General features: G+C 48.8%; 1 protein-coding gene across 4 annotated transcripts in view; it reads right to left on the bottom strand.

Annotated features, from left to right (window-relative positions):
- Positions 1 to 3,423: 3,423 nt before the first annotated feature.
- The window catches only part of LOC126543989 (uncharacterized), a 63,550-nt gene continuing 41,629 nt past the window's right edge, over positions 3,424 to 25,344 (bottom strand). The window contains exons 8-11 of one of the 4 annotated variants that reach the window (XM_050191166.3): positions 24,179 to 24,275; positions 18,363 to 18,432; positions 15,876 to 16,091; positions 3,424 to 4,834 (exon numbers count right to left, since the gene is read on the bottom strand). In XM_050191166.3, coding sequence (XP_050047123.1) covers positions 4,011 to 4,834; positions 15,876 to 16,091; positions 18,363 to 18,432; positions 24,179 to 24,275 — 1,207 coding nt within the window. In that variant the 3' untranslated portion in view covers positions 3,424 to 4,010. Of the gene's footprint in view, positions 4,835 to 15,875; positions 16,092 to 18,362; positions 18,442 to 24,178; positions 24,276 to 25,344 lie in introns of all 4 variants that reach the window. The other 3 variants (XM_050191165.3, XM_055062440.2, XM_055062439.2) reach the window with 3 other exon arrangements.

The following is a 25,344-nucleotide window of genomic DNA, read 5'->3' as shown; positions in this document are numbered from 1 at the left end:
ATTGCACTATCATAGCGTCTCTCGAAACCAAATTACAGCAAAACGCCATTATGACGACGCGCTCTGGACTTCCAAAGTCTTTCATTATACAAATCATTTCGTTGTAAAGATCAGTCACCGTACTGCTCCCTTGAAAGCAGGCTGAGCATGTCCAGCTACACTGAAAATTGATTTGAAATGAATTGATGGCGTACTTAGCGAAAGTTGCTACTTTTCTTCTGGACACTTCCGTCAACAGATAGTGCCCTTGCGGCCGACCTTATGTCGTCGAGGTTTGCGCACGCTCTGTGGCCAAAACCGGAAGCAATGCAAGGCATGAAGTATAAACCCCATGCAAGCGATCTTGCGTGCGACAGCGACAAGTGACGCGATGGAGATGGCTGTCGCATTAGCTCGTCGCCTACAAGTCGCACCCCATGTGAGCGACGACTTCAAGCAATGTCTCCCCAGTGTTGCCGGTATGAGTGCAGCAATATAGGTGCAGAAACTAGCCTGACACATGCTTTATTAACTTGGGTTGACGTGTTTTACTGTAAAAAGCAGCATAAAATATTTATGAAGGTTTTGCAGTAGGTTCTTATCCTTTCACTACAAAAATTCAGTCGTTTGCTCTTTCCGTGCCACAATCGGCAGTACTTGAGTGATGTACATCCATTTCCGGCTTCGCGCTATTGGCTAGTCGCCGCTACTACCAAAACAGACCTCAAACATCAGCTAGAAAATGCTATTACGTTAAAAGGGGTTTGCGATTCCGCCTAGCAGAATTATGTTTTCTTGAATATTCAAATTACAATCCGACACCATCATATCTGTATAAAAATAATTATGGGGTTTTACGTGCCATAACCACTTTCTGATTATGAGGCACGCCGCAGTGGAGGACTCCGGAAATTTCGACCACCTGGGGATCTTTAACGTCCACCTAAATCTAAGTACACGGGTGTTTTTGCCTTTCGCCCCCATCAAAATGTGGCCGCCGTGGCCGGGATTTGATCCCGCTACCTCGTGCTCAGCAGCCCAACACCATAGCCACTGAGCAACCACGGCGGGTCATCATATCTGTATGTTGTGGGGATTTAGCAAATGGATTAAATATACAATCTAGCCCCATTTGAATTAACTTCCACTGCCATATATGGACCATATAGAGATGCAGAGTTGAAATGCGACAGAAATATTCATCTGGCTGAAAATCTTTGCAGCAGTCCCCACTCTCTGCCAGACCAAACTTCACCTGAAGGAGAGTTTGCGGTGTCTCATTCGACATAGAGTTTCTCAAGTTATTCTTTATCAACGAAACCTGGTTGAACACACGTTGGACGGGTGCGTTCGAAACAGGCAGCGCACGTAGGGACAAAGCAAGCTCAGAGGGGACATTGCATTTCCGGCACCATTTTTTTGCATTCGTGGTGCTTGGTGATGCTGGAGCAGAATATTTCATCTTGATCGACAGTTGAAACTACTGTGCTTCACTGAGCATGTACATAAAGACTTGAACCGTCACGTTTCTCATTTAGTTACTTGCCGATTTTCTCGTAAAGGTGCTGGGTAAATAACGCGGTGATTTGTAGAACCAAGCAATAGGCTTTGAGGAAACCTTGATAAACATTGAAGGACCACAGGCGAAAATGACTTGCCACAACACGCATGCGAATACTTGAGCTGTTGTGTAAGTCTATATAATAGTTTGCTCTATAGCAGCTGGCACGGAACACGTACTCGACAGCTGTCAGCCCCACCATTTTTTTTGCTGAACCACGCGTGAACCGGTAGCAGATGGCACTGAAACCAAAACAAAAAGAAGAGAGCTTAGCGCTGGAACACATATGAACATGGCAACCATGACATAACACCATCCTCCCAGCACCGACATTGCTTAAAAACACAGCCTTCGAGATTGCCTACATATCTTTGTAGCAGCAATCAGCTTTTGGTTTTCATAAACTGGCGTTCCCGAATTTTGTCAGTGTTGACGTGTCCTTTGGACTCGGAAATTCTTAAGACAAAAATAGCCCAAATATAGCCATGTGGTCAACTCAGAATTTTCGACACCAACACGCATAAAAAGTAGCCCAATTTCGCTATTAATAGCCCAATCTGGTAACCCTGCTTTGCGATACCACACGGGTTCGATGAACACCGAAATAAAGTGCCAGCAAGAGGATACAACAGCACTACATTGCACATCCGTCAGAGCAAAAATGAGGAAATGACGAACCAGATGACTGCAGCTAAGTACCTAGATTTATTTTTTTTTTGCTTTTTTCAGCAAATCTAGGGACTAACTACAACGGGCCTCTGCTTCCTTCTACGATGATGAGGATAGCAAGCTTTTGATTTCAGTTCAGTTTTTCTGCCTGCGAAGCATTGACGGAAGGGGGATTTCGCTCGTATGCTTGCTTTGGCGCAGGCTCAGTGCAATTTTCCTCTAAAATGCAATTTTTGTGCAGGGCGGTGCAAAAGACTACTCTCGGCGCAGTTTGGAGCAGCGGTTCCACCACTGCCGCTTTAAGGAAGCTTCGGTTCACAGGGATTCCAACGTGCAAGTTGGATCTGCATACGTTTTCTTTTCTTAATTTACTTATCACAAGTTCTCCATTCACCACACCATAAAGCCTAGTTGAGCGCTGGCTGTTCGAGATACACTTTGTGCAAGATAGCTAGATTGAAAACGAAAGGAGGCAATAAATGATCAGTGCCAGGTCATTTCAGTAGCAGCTCATATTGGCAGAGGTCATTTATTCAGCACGTCAAGTAGTACTAAAAAGTTAAAAGCACTGTTCAGACCTCATGTCTGAATCGCAGGTACAGATTCACTGACATTAAGGCACACTTTATAGTATTATGAGGTGATGTTAAATATGTAAAGAAAGAACAGATGACGATAAAAGAAAACGAAGGCATTACTGTCATTAAAAGTGCATATCCTAACATGTTTCAGTTTCTCTCTAAAGGCAAATCCATAATTGGTAGCCATGATTATTAAATGATGTATCGCGGGTGCTACAAAGGAAACCCACATGGGTTCCTCGAAAGAAAAGCTTCGCAGCTGAAGAAAAATTCATCCTGGTCCGGGACTCGAACCCGGGACCACCGCCTATCCGGGGCAGCCGCTCTACCATCTGAGCTAACAAGGCGGCTAGCCGATGGCAGGGCAAAGTCGAATTTGTCAACAACTCGAAGCAAAGGAAAGAGTTTGACGTAATAGTTCTGCAGAAGCCCGCAAGGTGGAGACCTCTCCACCTTGTGGGTTTCTGCAGAACTATTACGCTTTCCTTTGCTTCGAGTTGTCGACAAATTCGACTTTGCCCTGCCATCGGCTAGCCGCCTTGTTAGCTCAGATGGTAGAGCGGCTGCCCCGGATAGGCGGTGGTCCCGGGTTCGAGTCCCGGACCAGGACGAATTTTTCTTCAACTGCGAAGATTTTCTTTCGAGAAACCCGTATGGGTTTCCTTTGTAGCAATCACTACGAACAGGTGGATGTCAGATTCTTCCTTTATTAATTACTTTACTCCACCTTGCGAGTTTCCACAGAACTATTACGTCAGTGTCATAATTAGAATGAATGTATGATTCAACAAATGTTGTGAGATACTTGAAAGAACAAAAAGCATTGTCATTTATTTAAATCATGTCAATTGAATTTTGTCATACCCCCCCCCTCTCTCTCATTTGGAATCGAATGCATAGCTCCCGAGTCATGATTAGCCCTAGTCAATAGCTACTGCATGCTTGGAATCGAGGAGCTGACCTTACTAGAAATATGAAAGCTAAAATCTTCAGATATTAGGTGATGCCAAAAAAAATAAGTCAAGGAGAGGCATTCTATTAAAATCACAACACGCAAGCAACGCTTGTCATGTCTTTTCGCCCCATTTGAAAGCCAAGCAGGAGGTAAACCCACAACTCCCCATACATGGACACTTCAAGAGCAGCTTCAACACCATTTCGGTCGTCACTAGCAAATAGTGTTGATGTCGAGGCCTAAAAGCTTGGACAGGCACGTGCTCCTAGAGTTCCATTTGCCAGTCGCGCCGCTCCCGCCTTGTAGCAGCCGGTTGCGGACTGGCAGGACACCGGAAGTTCGTTTCCCGCAGCGGTGGCCTACTGGCTGCAGTGGCGGAGCCCTTGCGTGCCACCGCCGTTCGGCGGCTGCGCGTCACCGCACTGCTCTCGTGGACTGCAGCAGCGGCCCTGTTGAACACTTCCACACTGCTCCGCACCATGCCTGCGTTACGCTCGCGGATCTGGATGATACTCTCCCGCTTGTTTGAGGCAGACGGCTCAGGAGGAACTGTCGGCAGTGCAAAGGAGAAGCTGTCTGTGCAAGTGGGCAGAGCCTTGGCAGATGCAGATGGCAGAGTCTGCTCGTCCCTTTCGTGCAACGCGGGAGGTGCGGCCGAGTCGAAGACGGCAGCAGCTGGAGCAGACGACTGGGGGCACGGCTGACTTGTCTCTCCCGCATTGTTTGCCCGGTTCGTGTCTGGATCATCGTCCACATCCATGTCCTCGACCTCATCGTCCTGCTGCTTCTCTGAGGGCAGAGTGTCGCGATCTTGCTTCGGCTCTTCTGTGGCAGGCGTGAGCGGTGCTTCAACAACTGCCTCCAGATGACAGTGCGGCACTTTGACGCTGCCCTCTCGATGAAGCTGAGAGTCGTGCTCTGGACCAGGTGGGCCTGTGGACACCAGCTGTGAAGTGAACGCTTCCCTGTGGGCCTTGACAGCCGCAAGGTATGCCATTGTAGGTGCGTTGAAGATGGACTGCCCTTGCGAAGCGAAATGCAGGCTGCTCTCCAGGTTTTCCTTGCCGACTGGGCGCTTTGGTCTGCTGCCTGTGTGTGAAAGTGAAGACATGATTCAAGCACCAAAAGTTTGTTACAAGGGCATCACAGCACAACATTAAAAAAGACAGTGGCACTATTAGTGCGTCAGCATTCTTACGGTACTTCACGCACTTTCTGGGTGTTATGTATGTAGGTACATACTGAAATACCTCATTAACTCGAATTCGCATATCTAAAAAAATTGGCTCAGTCAAAATTTGCCACAGCATCGAACCATTTTCCATATGTGCCATGTATTTACTGCCCTTCATCTCGAAGTATTTTTGGGCCAACTTGCGGATATCTTGAAATCTTGTCCGAGAGTGGAACAACACCTCCTCCACCACCGGACCATTTAAAAAGCTTCGAGCAAGGCTGCCCCGCCTACCACAAGGCGGATGCTTTCCCCGAAAGTGAAGTCGGAACCTAGCAGCATTAAAACTGCTAGGTAAAAGTAAATTTGTGTGCACAACTGGCGTCGAACAGCAAAGGTACATGGCGATGCGAGGAAGCTTCCACCTTATGTTGTACTTAAAAGAAAGTCTTTGCCAAAAGAGCAGTTACCCCAGCATATCACAGACCGGGTTGAAGAGAACGGATGGACGTCTGACAGGCTGGTCATAGACTGGCTGAAAACAGTGTGGCAGGACAGACCAGGAGGCCTACTACAGCGCAAAGCCCTTATTTTTGACAGCTTTAGAGGGCATCTAACAGACTAAGTGTAGACCCGGCTGTCTGACTCTCGAACAGACTTGGCCGCGATTCCAGGTGCCTTGAGAAGCGTGCTCCAGCCGCTCGACGTTTGTGTAAACTGGTTATTTAACACAAAATTTCTGCAGTGATACTTCAAGTGGATGGAGGTGGGCAGCCGTGAAAAAACTGCGACAGGGCGATTGAAGAGAGAGTCTCCTCAGCAAGTGATTTTGAATCCTGAACGTGCGACATTCATTGTTGGCGGACACCATCAGAAACAGCTTTTTAGTCACGGGACTATCAAACACCTTGAATGGCACCGAAGATGATCAGCTTTGGGAGCGTGCCAATGAGGTGAACTCGTGCAGTAGTGGCGAGCACGAAAGCGGCGATGAACATTTAAATAAAATGTTCATAATCTGTCACCAGATGTTGCATTATTCTACACAGTAGTCGCAGTGGTACTACAGCGGGTTAATGCATAGCTATAAGCTTGACTCGCGTATAATCCGCAGCCGAGTGATATACAAAAAAAGTTTGGCTTATACACAAGTATACATGGTGTGTATGTGTGTTTGCAACCGTTTTCCGGCCTACCTGGGTCACTGGGTGGTCTGTAGTCGAATGCCTAGTGCATTGGGCTGCTGTGCTGAAGTAGCAGGCTTTGAAACCGACTGTCGGACCAACTTGGCTCAGTGAGTATGTGGCAATGTGTACACGAAACTCTTTCCCGCCGACTAGGGTCACTGTAAGATGTGGCATTCAGTAGGTACTGCTGTTCGAAGCTCTTTGATCAGACTTGGAGAACTGGTTATGTGCCAGTAGGTGTGTGCTGCTCTTCAGTGAATGTCGTTAACACCAACTCGGGTAACTAGGTTATGTGCCTGTCACGATCCACCCCAGGTCGTGAACAAGGGAGGGCTTCTGGCACCCTCCGATAGACGGACGCCCCGCAGCGTGGTGGTGCTGAATGATTACTGACCGGCGAGCTGCCGTGCTCGTCAGTGTTTATTGTGGTGCGGGTGACCACTGTTGCCTGCCGAGCTATAGCAGGCCGCCGAGCTTGGCGGGTGAACCAAGATTGTGTCCGAGGGGGCGTCACCTACTTGCTACAACCCCTCACCCCCAGTTTGTTTGTTAAATAAAAAACAAACGTCCAAGTTCACACTATCTGCCTCCACCCTAGCTGGGTCGACGGTGCCTGCAACCCAGGCGAGTAACGGTCTGGTGGCCTCCGCCGTCGCGTACTCCGCCTGGGCACCGGTGTTGACGGGTCGGGTGTGGCAACGCCGGGTGCTGCCTGGGCCAGCCTCGCTCCATCCGGAGGGTCCGTAGTGGTCGGCCTCGTGAGTGGTGTCGGGCTTGACACCGGTTCCACGGGTGCCGCACCACTGGCTACGGTTGCCGCCTCCGAGGTAGGTGGTACTCCACTGGAAGCGACTGGTGCTGCCGCTAGTCCTCCTGCGGGCTGGAACTCAGTGGCAGTTGAGGGTGCTGGCCAGGTCCCGAGGCGAGGTCTGACATGGTCGGCGTGTCTATGCCACATGGCCCCATCTGGCATGCGGACGAGCAGCGATGAGGCGCTGGCAGGAGACACCACCTGTCCGGCAGACCAGAGTGAGCCAGGACGGAAGTTCCTAGCGAAAACTGGAGCTCCCGACTCTGGCAAAGGCCCGGGACGGCATCCTTGGTCAGCAGCCAGCTTCTGCTTCAGCTGCTTCAAAAGCACTGTGGATCGGAGGTCCGGATGCAAGACGTGCAAGGGTGTCTTGACCATCCGACCCAGCAGGAGCTCACAGGGGGCACGGCCAGTGACATCGTGAGGTGTGGTCCGGTACTGGAATAGTATCCGAGCAATCTGCATCCGGAAATCCCCAGTCTGGCTCTTCTTGAGCTTGTCTTTGATGGTTTGCACCACCCGCTCGGCTGCACCATTTGAAGCAGGGTGGTACGGTGGAACCATCATCCGGCGGATTCCGTTTTTTGTCAGCCAGGCCAGGTACTCTGCGCTGGCGAAAGCAGGACCATTGTCGGACACGATGACATCTGGCAACCCCTGGGCGGCGAAGACCTGTCGTAGCGCTGCAATGGTCGCGCCTGCTGATGGGGTGGTGACGGGTACAACCTCTACCCACTTTGTAAAGGCGTCCACCACCACCAGGAAGTAATGGCCCTTGAAGGGTCCCCCAAAATCCACATGTAGGCGGGACCAGGGTCTCTGTGGGAACGGCCAGGGGGTGATTTCCACACGACGCGAGGCTCGCTGATTCTCCTGGCAGATTTGGCAGCTCTGCACCAAATGCGCGATGTCTTGGTCCAGGCCAGGCCACCAAACATGGGACCGGGCCACCATCTTAGTCTTTTCTATCCCTGGATGACCCGCATGCAGCAACTGCAGAACCCTGGACCGGAGACTTTGTGAGATCACCACCCTCGAACCCCACAGTAGGCAGCCCTGCTGCAAGCTCAGCTCAGCAGCCTTGTGGCTATAGGCCTGCTGCCCCAATTCCTCTCCACGGGACACCGCCTTGACCACCTGAGACAGGACTGGGTCCCGGCTGGTCACTTGAGATACCGCAGATCTGGAGAGCACCTCCGGGTACGCGTGTTCCAGCATGAACACTTCAGCAGGTTCTGGAACAGCATCAGGCACCTCTGGCTGGGGCAGGCGGCTCAGGGCATCAGCAGGTCCCAGGTCCTTTCCCGGACGGTAAACCAGCTGGTAGCTGTAAGCTGCCAGCCTCAAGGCCCAGCGTACCACTCGAGGCGATGCCTGCACAGGAACTGCCTTATCAGGCCCCAGCAGCCCCAACAGCGGCTTGTGGTCTGTGACCACCTCGAACTTCCGGCCCCAAAGATACTGGTGGAAGCGTTCGACACCGAACATGAGGGCCAAACCTTCCTTGTCCAGCTGGCTGTAACGTTGTTCTGCAGCATGAAGCCGTCGGGAAGCAAACGACACAGGGTGTTCCTGGCCATCTTTGTCCCGGTGTGCCAGGACGGCTCCCACACCGTACGGCGACGCATCTACGGTAAGGACTACAGGCTTAGCAGGATCGAAATGCACCAGCACTGGAGCCTTGGTGATTAGCTCCTTGCTGCGCTGGAAGGCCTGGTCCTGCTCCTTCTTCCAGACCCATTGCTGACCATCTCGAAGCAGAAGATGGAGCGGCTGTAGATGCTGCGACAGGTTCGGCAGAAAACTCCTGTAGAAGTTGATGAGGCCCAGGTAGCTCTGAAGCTCCTTGTTCTGGGGCTTAGGTGCCTTGAGCACCGCATCAACTTTGCGGGGAGCCGGGGCTAGGCCTGCCTGGGAAATGATATGTCCCAAGTACTCAACGCTGGGGGCTAGGAAAACGCACTTTTCCAGCTTAAGCTTGAGGCCGGCGTCCTGTAGTCATGCCAGGATGCTGTGCAGGTTCTGTAGGTGGTCCCCGTTGTCGCTGCCAGTAACCAGGATGTCATCCAAGTACACCGCCACGTGCCTCATGCCCCTGAAGAAGTTGTCCATCTCCCTCTGGAATATGGCTGGGGCCGAGGTCACGCCAAACGTTAAGCGCGTGTACTGAAAGAGTCCCAAAGCTGTCGATATTGTGACATACTTCCGGGAGGCATCCTGGAGCAGCAGCTGCTGGTAAGCATCTCTGAGGTCGAGCTTGGTAAACTTCTGTCCACCGGACAATGCTGACCAGACTTCTTCAATAGGGGGCAGCGGGTACTTCTCAACGGTTGCGACGGGGTTGATGGCAACCTTGACATCACCGCAGATCCTGACACTGCCGTCTCGCTTGAGGACTGGTACGATGGGAGCGGCCCATTCAGATGTCTTGACAGGTACCAGGATGCCCTCTCGCTGTAACCGTTGTAGCTCCTGGGTGACCCCGTCCTTCAGGGCGAACAGCAGTGGGCGAGGCTTGAAAAAGCTTGGCCGGGCTCCCTCAGGTACATAGATGCCAGCCGTCGTGCCGGCAAATGTGCCCACCCCTGGCTGGAACAGGGACTTGAACTCTGTCAGGAGGCTGGGGACGTCTTGCACCACATGCAGGCTGGCTTTCTGGTACTGTGGCAGACGAACGCCCAATGCATGAATCCAGTTTCGGCCCAGCAGCGTCGGTGACGACCCCTTCGTTAAGTAAAGGGGAAGGGTTGCCTCCCTGTCGCCAAAGCGAACGCTGACCTGTGCCTGACCCTGGACCTGGGAGAGTTGCCCGGAGTAGCTGCGCAGCATCACGCCCGAAGCCTCGACCGACACGCCGGGGAAAGTCCGCTTGAAGAGCTTCCCGGCCATTACAGACACGCTGGCCCCCGTGTCCAGCTCCATGGAAATGGGGTGCCCACAGATTTCGACGGTCAGCATGTATGGCGGCACAGACGACGGTACAAAGCCTGTGTGCCACATGTCGAAAATCGGCGGGTCCTTGGCCACGACGTGGAGCCTGGCCGCGGAAGAACTTGAGCTTGCTGCCGCATGCCTCCGCCGCGTACCCTTGCGACGGCTACCCTGGCCGCGGGCTTGTGTTGTACCTGGGCTTGAATCCGGCTGCTGCTTGCTGTTCGTCCTCCCACTTCGGCATACACGTGCCAGGTGCCCAGTTTTCCCGCACGTAAAGCATTGTGCTTGAGAGAACTGGCACTGTGAAGGGGAGTGGGCACCACCACAGCGACCGCAGGTACTGCCCTTTGTCGCGAATTTGTTGACTGCCGCTTCCGCCGACGGTGAGCCAGTCACACGGGAAATCTCGCCGGCGTCCTTGGCGGCAGCTTCCATTGCCAGCGCTGCCTTCACGGCGTCGTCCAGCGACGGGTCGGGAAGCTCCAGGAGTCGCGTCTGCATGGCGGGGTTGTTGATTCCGCAGACGAAACGGTCCCGGAGCAGCGAGTCCAGTTGGTCCCCGAAGGCGCAGGCACTCGCTAACCCTCGTAGCACAGCAACGAATTGCCCGAGGGTCTCTCCTTCCCGGCGGCTCCGGTTGTTGAAGCGGAAACGCTCCATTAGCGTGGACGGTGCTGGGTTAAAATGCGAGCGCAGTATGGCAAGCAGCTCACCCAGCGTCTTAACGTGCGGCGTGGCTGGCTTGAGAAGGTCGAGCAGGAGGCTGAAGACGCGGGTCCCGCAGCTGGCCAGGAAAATGTCCCGCTGTTTGGCCTCGGGTGTGTCGTTTGCCCGGAAGAACACGTGGACTTGCTCCTCGTAAATTTGCCAGGCGGACCCATCTCCCTCGAACGGCTCGAGCCTTCTGTACAGCGGCATGGCGACAGCAACGGGGGGTGGATCCACTGGGAACGTGCTGCTCTACATTGACGAAAAACACTGCTTAAGTTTCTCCGATGCTGAGCGGAATCGAACCCACCTCACAAGGGTTCCTCAAGAACGGCAAACCCATACATTAGCAGGCCGTGCCACAAATGCACTGGGTACGTCCTGGTTTTCAATGAATGCCTTTCAAGCCAACATTATGGCGAGCTGCACCATGAACACATTGGTTGTGTACTAATCTTCAGTGAACCTCTCACCAACTTGAGTGACCGAGTCTGCGCCACTGAGTGTGCAGCAAGCGAGGGGACAATTCTCCTGCACATTTGCACGCACCACCATGCCATGCTTCTCGTCTCAGAGGCCGCGCACGGACTTCTCGGCAGTGCCACTAGATGGCGCAGCGCGTCAACGATGAAGTGCGAGAGAGGAGCCCAGTTGCCGGCATGCTACATTTCTCAGCGTTCAGATGCACCAGCACACCATATATTCCAGCAGCTATGTGCAGGCTGTACCGTGGCGGCGCTAGATGGCCGAGTGTTCTTAGGGAAGCGCGAAAGAGGAAGCCTGCAGCAATACACACCTCACACAAACATAATTTGTTTTGATGGCGGCAATACGTCGTGTTGCTATGTTGATTCAATGCTAACACATTCTTTCGAGCAGAGCAATGCCTGCAAGGAGATCAAAACATTTTCCTATCCTCGGCAGATGCCCGTAGGATTCAATGCATTTCGTATACCTCAACAACGAAATGTCACCCTCGGACAACGTGATATCATACCTGGGGAACTTAGCTTCACTTGCCACACCTAGTTGTGTACCCTGCTCTATTCGTACTTTATTGTTACCTCTACACATTTTTTTTTTTCATTCTGCTCCCTCTCTCTTTCACATTGAGGCATTGCGAGTGTCATGGTAAGAGCATAAAGCTTGTCACAATTACCCAGCTCTCTCAGCGTTAAATAAATAGCAGTACTGATACTAAACCCCAGTTTTTCAAAACAGTTTTTCAAAAGGCTACCCTGAGCACTGATTTTTTTCAGGGATACAATCACTCTTTACAATAATTTATCTTTAAAAACAGCACACAAGCAGCAACAAACTTGGCACAGTAAATACTGAAAATCAACACAGTTTTTAGATCCTGGTGTTGCCAATTTTGGACAATTCAGAAACTTGCCTGTACAAACTTCATCAGCACAAATACAGCATAAACCAATTATAGCAGAAGTGATCAGAGTACAGCTGAGAAACATAGCATGTGGCAACTAGGCTTCTCTCTGGGCTGCAAAAGTGGAAAACATGTGGACCAAGCAGCCGCGTGTAATTGAGAATTGAAGCATGCGACTGGAATGTTCACATCCGTTTAACATTACGAACGTTGAAAGGTAAAGTCCATGGAATCTAATCTTTGCATGAAGTAGACAAAGTAACAAAGAAGAAAAAAAACGACATAGAGGAAATTAAGTCACTGACTAAATTTTCAGACCTGCTTGATTACTCGAAATTTTCCATGGCACTGCCACCAACTTTACAACACTAATGCGGAACGGCGACAGAAATTTTGTACGCTGTACAGTGTCTCGTTCGATTTCTCGAACCAATCTGCAAGCATACAATGTCAAAAACATGGCAACTGCAAACCATGTTGCTGCCATTGGAGTGTTGCCCGTACCACCGGTGCTCTCACTGTCATTGTTAAGGTGGTTCTTCTGCATTCCAAGTACCATACAGCCACTGCGATGCATTTCGTTGACTCTGCACCAAACCCGAACCCTGGTTAGGCTTAGCCGCAGTGGTGTTGGGCAGCATGTCATCATGGGAAGCTTTACCTTGATATGTTCATACTCGTAGACAGTTACGCACAGATTGGGCATGCGATCACATGCATGGACTGAACTAGTAGGGGCGTGTTTAAAACAGTTTGATATCTCGCGTGATCAGCCACGGCAACTACTGCGAATGCCTACCAAGTTTGCATGAATGTGTACTTGTAGGAGCAGCGGAACCTCGCATGTGGACATAAGGCCTAAAAGCTGCTCAGTAAACTTGTTTAAACTGACAGCAGTCAAGGCCTCGTGCGCCGTATCTGCTCTTAACGACAACATGCATCGCTGAGGGCGCTCACCAACTGAAGAGCCTAAAGAGTGACTACGCACACATGTTCAGTGCGGAGGATGCAGCACTGATAAGCAGCCAAGCAAAGGCTTCTCTGTTGCCTAGGCAACACGAGTGCGCCCACATAGCACTGGTGTTTTCTTTTTTTCATTCCTTGTTTGTTCACTCAGTGTCTTCTCCCTGGCATCGTCCTTGTCACTCTACCACCCCATCAGCCAGTGCGCCTAGTCGAGAAGGGCGCTCACTACCGTGCTTGTATGCGGGATTTTCCTACGGAAGCTGCATTATAACCAGTATTGGAGTGACAAAAGGCTGTTATAGACAATTCCTCACTATAAGCGGTCACGTTGTGAGTGGCCTAAGCTGTACGCTAGCATCCTTTTACTGTACAGACTCCTAATGAAAGGTTTGGGGACCGACAAGCAAATTTTTTCACATACGTACCTACCTGCAATCTTCAGAATTCATAAAAATCCCACGGACACGACAAAAGGGGGGGGTATGAGGGTTAATAGTAAGGGTGTGCGAAACCAACTAGTAGATTTTGAATTGTATATCGAATTGAATTAAGAAAACGATGCCAAACATCGAACTGAATATAAGAAATACATTTTCACCAAATTTAATGCTTACGAATTCCGGGCAAGAAAATATGGTGCTGCATGTGCTCCTAAGTCTCCTAGCATTGCATAACAAGAATCTAGCAAGCTATCAGAAACATAGGCAGATACAAATTAAGACATAAAGTACAGTCTACTCTTATTAAAGGGAGGAACACCAAATTACACGTAGTACGCCAGTACAGCTTACAGCTCACTTCTAATGTATGGAGGTCTGAAAAATATTTTTTTTTGTCAACAGAATTTCTGTTGAATAGAATCAAGTGCTCTTCTTCCTTCTAAAACTAATGAACTAGTGACGCTTTGTCGTACTGAATGCCAATCAGGTTCTCAGTTTAATACTGGGCCTGTGTTTCTTGCATATCTTTAACTACCGCATATAAAGTATTGCTTTCCAGCTATTCTTGAAAGCACAAAGGCTACCCAACTTTATGGCAAGTGAATTATCGTAAGGACAATCTGCACGACAGACGAAAGGGCTGCACATCACACGACTCGTATTGCCGGCTCCCACGGTAAAGAGCAGGTGCCGTCTGCTCTGTGTCATTGTCAGGTTCAGCGTGATTTGCCACCAGTCAAACATTCCACAATCTGCAGTGTCATGGCAAGTTTGCCATGACCCTGCATTTCCAGGCTCCAGGTTCATTTCCAGGTTCACCTGCATTTGTAACTGTGGCGTAATTCTGACTAAACAATGTCGTTGTGACAACTACATGGTAGGAAGATGGCAACTCAGCAACTGCACGCTGCACTTACATGTAACAGCACATAACAGGCACAGTGACCAGTTACAGTGGAACCACGGTTATACATCCACCGGTTTTGCGATGACCCGGGTATTACGACGGATTAGCGCAGTCCTGGTGAAGCCCCATAGAAGCAATGCATTAAAAACCCCGGTTACCCGACGCAATTTTACACCTGACCCACGTTATACGACAACGCTCGCAAAGCGCGGGACGGAACGGCGGACAAAAAAAAAGTGACGCCGTGCTGAAATAGCGCCTTTTCTCCACAATCACTTTCTCCCTCTCTTCTCGGCAGTGTCGCCTCTTGTCGCGTTGGGGAATCATTTCTTTCCTTCCAGTTTCCCAGCGACAGATCACCGACAAGATACCGCGGAGAGGCCTAGGTTTATCCAACGTGTTCTTCATCGTAATCCTAGCGACCAGCATTCAGCGGAGGTATTGAGTTGTGTGGAGCAACGCAACGCACGATGTCCCGAAAGCGGACAGTTCTGTCGCTCAGCAATAAGCTGAATATTATCGAGGAAGCGGAAAAGCGGCATGGAGCTACGAAAGCCAGAGTTACTCGGCACCTTAAGATACCCAAATCTTCGCTTAAGACGATCCTGGCAAACAAAGCGGTGATGTTGCAGAATGTCAACAAGTTCGGGCTCAAACAGAAAGCAGCAAAAGAAGGACAGCATGAGAAGTTAGAAAAAGTTCTCGTCAAGTGGCTCCACCAAGCACGGAGCTCTGCGATCAACGTTGACGGCGCCATTCTAAAAGAAAAGGTGGACCTTGTGGCATTGCGTCTGGGCATCGATGACTTTCAGGCATCGAACGGGTGGCTGGATCGCTTTTAAAATGAAACAGGATTGTGTACAGCCGCTCCCGTGGAGAAAGCACTTCCGTGGACGTTTCGACGGTGAACGAGTGGATGGAGTCACTGCTGAAGATGATTGTCACTGCCGGAGCTGCTGGAGGCCAACAACAACGTTCCGATCTGCGGCGAGGTGTCGCTGGATGACGCCATTGAGGAGGCTTTGCCTAGTGCTGACACCACTGCGACATCAGACGAGGACAACGGCGATGCCACAGATGCCGTGCCTGTGCCTACCATGTTCGCCGAGGTGCTACGGCACATAGACGGCATCCGGAACTTCATTTGTTCACACGATGCCACAGAGGGCCTCCGTTCGGACATTGCCCAACTCGAGCAAAAGCTCTTGATTTACGGATCAAACAAGGTCCAAAAGAATCTTACCGACTTTTTAACGTTCTCGCCGGCTGGCAGGAATCGCGGAAGTGGAGTGCCGTAAAGGTTCGTTTGAATAAAGCATGATTGGTACCTGTACTGCAGCATTAATTCTTATCGCATTTACATTTTCGGTAATTTGGGTTTCCAAGCCCTGCAGAGTATGTTAGCAGTTTACATTGAAGTTTCTCGTAAATCTGTCGCGCGAAGTAAGTAGTATATTTATAGGCATAATTCTTGTTCGGATTTTTCGACGCCCGCATTTTATGACGCTTTTTCGCGGTCCCGAGAAAATCGTATAATCGGGGTTCCACTGTATTTCCTGTTCGCACTTCGATTTACGCTAATGACAATGTTGCAAGAGCAGCCAGTGAACACAAACCCGTGCTGGAGTGCTTCCTGGTGCCAGCGCTGTGCCGCAACGGGACCCCCGGCCGAAGGGAGTTGGGCCGACCACGCCGCAGGACGCTCTTGGTCGACGACGTGGTGCTGGTGCCGCGAAGGAAGTGCACGGTCTGTGGCACCGCTGGCTTGGTTGTGGGCTCTGGCTCTGACTGCGGGGTGATGTTGAAAGGGCTCTCTTGCTGGCCTGCGACAGCTGCAAGAGCCAACACGGTCCTCAACAACCGCCGTATGAGGCAGGGCGGAAACAAGAGGACAGGATGTGGCACAGCAGCTGGTATGCGGCCCTCTAGAGCAGGCATTCCAAGCTGTTCGTCGGAACAAGAAAGACGTAACAACAGCAACACCCAGAAGAAGGTGGTGCATTACAATAGGTCTTACGAGGGGTTGCACACAAGACAGACAGGTTGCTGCACAGACAGCAGGCTTTGGGAACGTGCTGTTGTGCGGAGGCTCTTCCTCAATTTAACATTTCTGTTAAATAGTTACCTGCTAAATTTAGCAAATATGTGAAACTGCCATGTACCACATGCATGGCATCGCCGTGCCGCTGCCAGATTGGTGAAAGCTTATGAAATGGGATTTGGAATAAAGCCTTTGTTTCTTTCCCGACTGTTCGTCTCCATGTTTCCGCCCAAGTGCCCTTGTGACGACTTAAGCTTACCTCCCAGTCAGTTAGAGGAGTCTCGACACCACACATGCCAACGATATCCCCTTTAGGCACCATTTATATCTTTCACTTGAAAATTTACTTTCACGAGCTTTCTTGAATCTTCACAATCATGAAAAGCATACGGCTGCAGAATGGATTGTGAATTTTAAATTCTTCAGTGAGTTTTAAGACCCCAAAATGTGGACCGTACGTGAGAATTCCCTACAGGAACATTAGACATGCAAGCATCAACAGTCCCACATCTACCAGACTTTGAAAGCACCTACTAGCCACTTGAATGATACACCTTATGTAAAACAACATTTGAAGAGGTAAGCCCGCTACACGATGGCATACAGGCGCAGAGAGCAAGCACCTAGCCGTTGTTTCCCTTCAAACTCATTTTATTAAAATGCTTTAAACACACAGATTTCCATTGGTTGAACTCTGGTAAATTCAATTTTTCGATTAATTCTACCACGACTGAAGGTCCTGATCGGCGCACATGCATTTCTAGGGCGAAAAAGTTTCGTTATTTCAATCCTAAACTTTGCCAGGTAATTGGAACTTGACCAGTCAGCATGCAAGCCCCTGACAACTATGGCGACCCCTCAATGGCAGCAATCGGAGGAGCTCAGGGGACAGTGAATGTGCTTAACACACATCATCTCCCGTTGAAAACGCTTATGCTCGGCCTGCCACAGGAAGATTTTGAAGCAATAACCCCTGTAGCTCGCCGTAATTATCCAATTCTGCCTCTTGCTGCATTTTTTTGCAAGAAAACTTGGCTGAAAATTTTCCAGGTAGTGCAATCGGATGTGAAACCAAAACCGTCTTCGTGGAGTTCGTTTGCACAAATGTGCCACACAAATGTGCCACAGCAAAGTTGACATTATACCGTGCAGCAAAGCAAACTTTAGGAAACCAGCCGCAATTGTGCAGCAAATAATAGACCCTCATTGATTTTTCTTGCTAAAAAATTAGGTGCGTGTGTTCATGGTGCAAACAGGGCAAATCAATTGGCGCTGTGTTCTGCAGTTTTTTTCTGCATCTTCTTTAATTTTCCTGGCATTCTTTTTCTGCACCCTGTCTTCATCAGGGCAGCGACTGCCTTCCTTGGCAGCGTTTTTTATGCACACATGGCTCGCAGTTTTATGTACACCTGCCACACGTAGAGTGAGCTACGTATGGCAGGGAAAAAAAAGCTTATTTGCATTATTTGATAAACATAATGTCATCAAAAACTGGATTTCTCATCAAGAAGGAAGTTTGTAAATGCAAAGCAACAGATAGATCATATCTGGTGTACCATTACAATGACAGTAATGAAACAAGAGAACAGCTCATCACCGTAGAGTGTTCCTGTTCATCAAAGGAGCTCGGTATATTACAGTGCCATGAACCATTTTAGAGAGAGCCAAATGGTGACAATGGCCAAATAAACAATTGCTTTGCCTATATCAAGACAAATCTGCAGGCCACGTAAGACGAAGCATCCTCATTGAATGGCTGAAAATTATTGGGTTACCTGTGCTGAACACATCACTCGGGAACTGGCATGTTTGCGCAACCATCGCAATTGTCCTGCAGCCAAACTATACGGAAACCTCCACTTTCATTAGTTTTTCTACTTACAACGAACATTTGTGTGCAACAGTAGATAAGTAGATGCTTGCGTAACTTGGACAACTGCAAAGGCATACACATAGACGGGACAGTGACTGTGCCGTCATCAAATGCATTTCTTTCGTTGCAACCTGTTTCACAGAAGGTACTAGGTACTGTATTTGCTCGTGTAAAGCCCTCGAAGCTCACCTGTTTCCGCAGGATTTGCACTGGTGGGTACCTTGGTATCTTCAGGCTTGGCACTGGCTTCGTCCTCCACCTGCAATGGCTGACAATCAATACATTTCCTTCAGTCACCTATAAATGTGTCACTAAAAGAAAATAAATAGAGTTTTAGCTTGTCTGTAAATGTATTACACATAGCGGAATACTGCGTTAACGGAGACATTTCTGTAAGCAGCTGCATAGGTGACACTATCTTGTGATAACCAAGGAGGACGTAGAGCCATTGTTGCATGGACCTAGCATATTCTGCTTTACTGCTGTTGTGAAGCACCAGTAACGGCACTATTGTTAACATGCAGTCTCCCTTATAAGTACTATTCGACAAGAACGCACGTGTAACAAATTTTTAAAACATGTTGCAGTTGGACAAAGCGTCTCTAAACGTCGCTACCGGCATTGTTACTGCCATCCACAGCTCCAGTAATCCAGTACTCCATAAGCCGTGCTACCTTTATGGACAACCTAATGCTGTAATGCCCTACTAGACTAAAACAGTAGGGCAACATTTTGAGACAATTGGGAGCAACTTTGGCAGCAAAAGAAGGAAGAACCGTAGAACGCTTCCCCAACATGACGAGAGGCGACGCCACCGAGAAGAGAGGGAGAAAGTGATTGTGGAGAAGAAAAGGTGCTATTTTAGCACGGCGTCACTTTTCTTTTGTTCGCCGTTCCGTCCCGCGTTTCACGAGGTTTGTCGTATAACACGGGTCAGGCGTAAAATTGCGTCGGTTAACCGGGGTTTTTAATGCATCGCTTCTATGGGGACTTCGCTGGGACTTCGCTAATCTGTCGTAAAACTCGGGTCGTCGCAAAACCGGGGGACATATAACCGGGGTTCCACTGTATTTCCGAAAAACCCAATTGTTCGGCACCAGCATTCAGTACATTGCCAAACTGCAATCGTATGGTTCATATTCTGGACGCTAGATCCCATGTAAACAAGAAAAGGCGTGAGGTGTGCGCAACTGAAAAGAGTAGTCCACCAGCTTCCCTGCAATACACTCCCACCTTTCTCATGTGAAAATGCCTGCGCGCACTCGGTTCCTTATTCCGGTACCAGTAATTCATCTCCCAGGTCGTTGCACGCTGCATTAACTGCTCTCGCCGCCAAACCTATTGCGATAAGCATCATCACCTATCTGTTTTACAATGCGTGGGACGAAGTGCCATTGGTAGTGTACTGCACGCTTTTAGTAGGCGATAATTCAAACACCCTGCAGTTCTCTGCTGCAGGTGATGCGATGTGAGCGTCACATTGCGCTTCGGCGGCATCCGGCATCGTCCACCAGCTCCATTTTGTTTGAGTTTGCCGTTGCCGTCATTAAACACTGCGCAATAGGAAATAAATAAAACATATCTTGGGTTGCCAAAGCCCCACCAGCTCCACGCGTGTTGGCACCTCGTGACAAAATTCGCCCAACAATTCGCATTACGTAGATGTCAAATACAGTTGAGTCTGTCAAATTATTTAGTTGCTTCGGATCGTACATTTTCTCGATTATCACACTTTTCTTCTGTTTTTTTCCAAAATGTATGAACAAGGTTCTACTGTACTTGGCTGAGGTTATCACATCTTTTCATTACACGATAGTACTTACCTTATTCGCATCCCAGGACAAATCACGCCAGTGAATTATGAGCGCTAATTAAGGCTCAAGCAAGTGTGTCAAGAGTAGGGACACTAGCATTTTTTTTTTGTTTCCGACGTGCAGGGAGCACCAAAGATGCAGGGGCTGAGTTGAGTTTTTTGTAATGTGTCGCTTGTATAGCTAGTGGCAAAGTGGGAGCAATCAACTTTAATTTTTGTGTGCAGTTCAACACTACAGCAAATGACTACAGTATAGACCTCCTATAGAGTAAGTTGGCAGAGTCACAAATATCTGCACTATAAGCAGCACCGCACATAAATAAAACAGTTTTTCAGAGGCTGCACACATGCAAAATATGTAGGCCAAGCAGCTGCTTGCAATTGAGAATCGAAGCATGTGACTGGGATCTTTGCATCCATATAATGTTAAGAACGTTGAAAGGTTAATGTTCATGGACTCGCACTCTTTGTATGATGCTGACAAAGTAGCATAGAAAAAAAAACTACAGAGAGGAAAGTAAGTCGCCGACTAAACTTTCAGATATGCTCGATTGTTCGAAATTCCCCCGGCACCGCCATCAACTCCACAGAACTAATGCAGAACGGCGACTGAAAGTTCAGACGCCTTACACTGTCGCGTTCGATTTCTTGGACTGATCCGCGTGCCGTGATGTCGAAATAGTGGTGACACAAAACCTGTTGCCGCCAATCGAGTGTTGCCCGTGTCCTGGCTTTCGTGGGGGACATGCTTCCTCTGCTTTCCAAGTACAATACAACCACTGCAATGCGTTTCATTGACTCAGCACCAAATCACCACTTTGGTCACAGACTCCCAAACAAGGTGCACTGGTTAGGCCTAGCCAACAGGGCTGTTGGGCCACATGCCGTTAAGGGCTGCTTGCCCTTGATATGCTCGTCCTCGTAGATGATTCCATTGAGATTGGGCATGCAATCACCTGCACAGGCAACTGACTGCAGTGCATGTTGAAGCGGAGTTTGGTTTCTCGGGCGATTACTGCGAACACCTACCAAGTTCCTTTATGCGCATACTGGTAGGAACGGCAGAAATTTGCATGTGGACATAAAGCCTATAAAGGCTCTGAACTAAACTTGCAGAACATCACTTAAACTGACAGCAGTGAAGGTCGCACGCACAATATCTGCTCTGCGTCCGTCATCGTGCAGAGAGGAAATTGTCATTGTGCACTCCACGCAGACACAGTGCGGAGCACGTGATGCTGATAAACAGCACAGCAAAGGCCTCTCTGCAGCCTGGGCAACCCTCCTGTGCCCACTTTGTGCTGCCGTCATCTCTCTTTTCCATTCTCTGTGCATTCGCTCCCCATCTCCTCATCCTCCCCATCGCCTTCATCGCCCTACCATCCTATCTGCCGGCCCACCTCATTGAAAAGCACGCCTACTGCCGCACTTGTTTGCAAGATTTTCCTGTGGAAGCTGCATTATAGGAGAGAGTCAGAAAGACTGGAACAGCTGGAGAATGGGACAGCTCATGCATCTCTCTAGCAATTAGTTCGAAAATGTGCACGGACTCTTCACGAGATGGCATACCAATAGCGTGGCTGTAATAATGGACATGCTCGACACCTCAAACATGCCGTCACTGGAAATCGCCCGATTAACGTGTTAAAAGCAAGTATCTGCTTTGTGAATTGTACCTCTCAAATATAAACAGCTCGGCGGAATACTAAATTGCCTTCGAGCAGACACACCAGTGTGCTACTTCATATGCAATAACAAATTTGGGCCTAATGGGATAACTTTTGCCATTCAAGGCTTCTTTCTTCGGGTGACATAGCTCATGAATAATGGGACAGTTAAGTTCAAGGTGGAACATGATGCTGTCCCATTGCTCTTCACAATAGGTCTCATGCTATGAGTAGCAAATAAGCAGCAGGGTTCAGCCGTATGAGCCCCGAAAGCAGTTATTTCTGTTTATTTTACACTTTTAATCTGTACATATTTGGCGCCATAAAAATTAGATTATATAATAGACAGGTTGGTAAGGTAAAAAATTCACGTTAGATCATGTTCAATTCCAAAATAACTGGGCATTATCAAATGTACATGTTTCACTGAATGGTTCTGATCACACATTACGAACGGCCCCGAATCAATGCATGAATGGTAGGCTAAAGTAGGAGTGCTCTTAATTACATCGAACAAGTTTATTTACTCCAAGGTAAAACCGCTTTCTGTACATGATCATTTACATCTGTCCATTATTGCTCCATTTCAATTTGAAGAATATGTCAAGGGTATCCAAGCAAAACCATCCTGAGAGGGCTCAAACATAGAGCAATTTGATACTGAATGCTGTGAGACTGGTGTGCAATGAAAAGAAGAGCGTAAGACGTGGCAAAAAAATAAGAAAAAAAAAATTCTCTTAAAAAATTTTCTTAAAATAAGAAAATCATCACTTGGGCAATCTGTAAGGAAGTACAAAGGTTCTGGTGAGAGTGGCAGTAGTCTTTTGAAGTCCAACCTGGTCTGCGGAATGGTCTTAACAGCAGAAGATGAAGTACTCTTGAAAGAATATTTGCTGAAGAGTTTCTTGCTGAACGACTACATCACCACCAAAAATTTAACCAAGTGGCGAAGTAGACTACACTTGGTTATCGCAATATTAGCTCTGGGTTTGCCTGGTTGAGCTCTGTGCCACCAGGTGGCTGTACCATGCAGGCTGCACAGGTTTGCACCTCCGCTTATCTCGCAAAACGCCCAGTTCGCTTGCATTTATTGGAACACTGGACATGCTAAACCTCTAAAATTGTCAGGTTTGGCATGATTTGCCACCTGTCAATGATTCTGAAATCTGGAGGGTCACAATAAGTGTGTTTTCTCGAAGTCCAAAGCTAGTCTTGTATACGGATGCTCGAAGCTATGAAAAGAGGTCGAGTACGTCCACGAACGGCATCAGCAGGAACGAGAACACCAAACGATGTGTCACAAAGTTGGCGGCTGTCATTAACTTTCTCTTGCTTTTGTTTGTGAGGCAGTTTATCGGCTTCACGAGTGTCTTGCGGTTGCAGCTGATAGATCTGGTTTGATTTTGTACAAAACCATAACTTTATTCGCCGACACCTGATGATGAGCAGCACAGAGAAGGCCTTACTGTCTAGGCAGTGTGGCTGTGACAAAAATTCGCCGCTGCTCGACGTGGTAACAGATTGCAAGCCGTTGTGGAATGATTGCCACCAATAGGTTCACGCGGGTGGCTCACGAGTGATTGGTCCCGAGATCACGTGTGCGGGTTAGGTTGACGACTGATGAAGCAGCGTCAAGTTTGTTGCTACATATGCCCCACAATCTACGTTCCTGTCGGTGGCTAATCGGCTCTATCTTCACGTATGCTTTCGCACTTAGCGATATACCGGCTGCTTTTGTTGCCGTTCTCTCTATTCGTGTTGCATTATCATCTCCATCGCTCCTGTAGACCTGGACAGAACTTGTACCGATGGAGCCAGACGCAGCTGACGCGGTGCCATTCTGTGGATTACACCATTTGGGCACAGTGTGTGCGATACCTGCATCGAGCCGACGTTGGGGAGCACTCACAGTGAGAAATTTGCTACTGCAGCAGCTCTACACGGCCCGTCTGTGGCATCCTCGGTGCTTCTTTTGAGCCGAAACTGAAGTGAAACACTCCCTTGGGTGGCATCGAGCATGAGGGCTCAGCGGCGCACTTGACATGTGGCGCTACGCGGGTCTCCACACTGAATGTATCGAATATTTGAAAAATCGAATAGTTGATACTGGATTCGCAAATCGAATTATTTGAACATTCACTCTTCAATTTGGTGATATTTGAGTATTCGCACACCCCTGGTTGTAACTCTGGTTGCAGGATATAATATACAGTGACAGGCTATACACATGAAAGTGTGCAACTTTACGGAAACATAACTTTGCTTTTATCTTTTAGCGAAAGTTCAGACTTGCTCCATGCATGTCAGAATTACTACGAAAGTGGCATAGTCAGCACCAACGTTACACGCTGCCACTCGTTAATCTCGCTCCATGTTACAAAACGTCCCGTCACATTTGCCGCAATGCATTGCATGTTCATTGCACTTCAATTTGGTTGTGGGGCCACAAAACAAACTCTACAGTTCCATAAACCGCTTGCGTGTAACAACCATTTTCTCCATGACAGAAATATTTCCAAACTCACCGGCAGCAAAGCCACTTCCTGGCGCAGTTTGTTGAGCAGCTCGTGCGTGGCGGCTTGCTGTTGCCGGCTGGACACCAGCCCTTCCTCGCGCTTCGCCCTGTCGAGAGAGGATACACATTCAGCGATTCTCTCTCCACTCGATGACTATCTCTTACAAGGGATAGCTCAGACATTGGACGTCAGAAGGTGAATTACACTGGTCAATCTAGAATGCTTTAGAGCCCCTCCAGAATAAGATTATGACAGGCTGTTGATAAACGCATCAAATTCCCACACATTTACTTCGAGGTGCTGGACTCTCCATTGCGAGAAAGACAAAGTGGTAGAATGTTACTTTGTGCATTTTCTAGTGAGTCATAATTACAGACCATGTAAATAAGTGTCTACTTCTGTGTTAGCCTTATTATGCTTTCGCATAAAGACGATTGAACCACTGGCTTGAAGTAAACCTTGGCTTAAATGGCTTGGCTTACGGGTCGCTTCAGTATAAATTCATGGTGCTGCTTTCTTTGCCAGTTGTCTGCCAGTTGCCAGTGGCTGTTCCTGCGATTTAATTCTTGGGATGGACTTTCAACGGGAATATCGCGCCATTATCGACCTCCACAAGCACTGCATTATTTTTTTGAGAAGGAGGGCAACAGCACAAACCGATGCCATCAGATGGAGATCTGCACTTAGTGTTTCAGACGACAGCGTCACGATACTGCCACATACGAGTGTGACTGTTCTGGTCAAGTCCGACGAGCTACGAGACAGTGAAGCCATTGTAGAAGGCAACATTTCTCTGTTGCTCACCCAAGGCATTTGTGTAGCGCGAGGCCTTGTTGAGCTTCATGATAGCCAGACCACAATCCTCCTTATCAATTTATATTTGAGAATAGGCACACTTTTCGTGGCACTGCTTCGCCTAGACCGAGTCGCCAAATGACATTGTCGAGTGTTTTGCTTCTGAACTGGGCACAGACGACAATTCGCTCAGAGGCATCAATGTAAACTTCGAATTTGTGGAAGACCAAAAAAGTGCACTTCAAAAACTCTTGAACGAGTTCCACGCGTGCTTCGTTCGGTCTGCTAAGGTGGGCCAAGTGTAAATCACGAAGCACCAAATGACGACGTGCGACAGCACACGCCTCATCTAGCAACAGCCTTATTGCGTCTTGCCGAAA

Source organism: Dermacentor andersoni, chromosome 10 (genome assembly GCF_023375885.2).
Source record: "Dermacentor andersoni chromosome 10, qqDerAnde1_hic_scaffold, whole genome shotgun sequence".
Classification (NCBI taxonomy): Eukaryota; Metazoa; Arthropoda; class Arachnida; order Ixodida; family Ixodidae; genus Dermacentor; species Dermacentor andersoni.
Note: the sequence above shows the minus strand (reverse complement) of the source record. Positions and strands in the feature narration are given on the sequence as shown.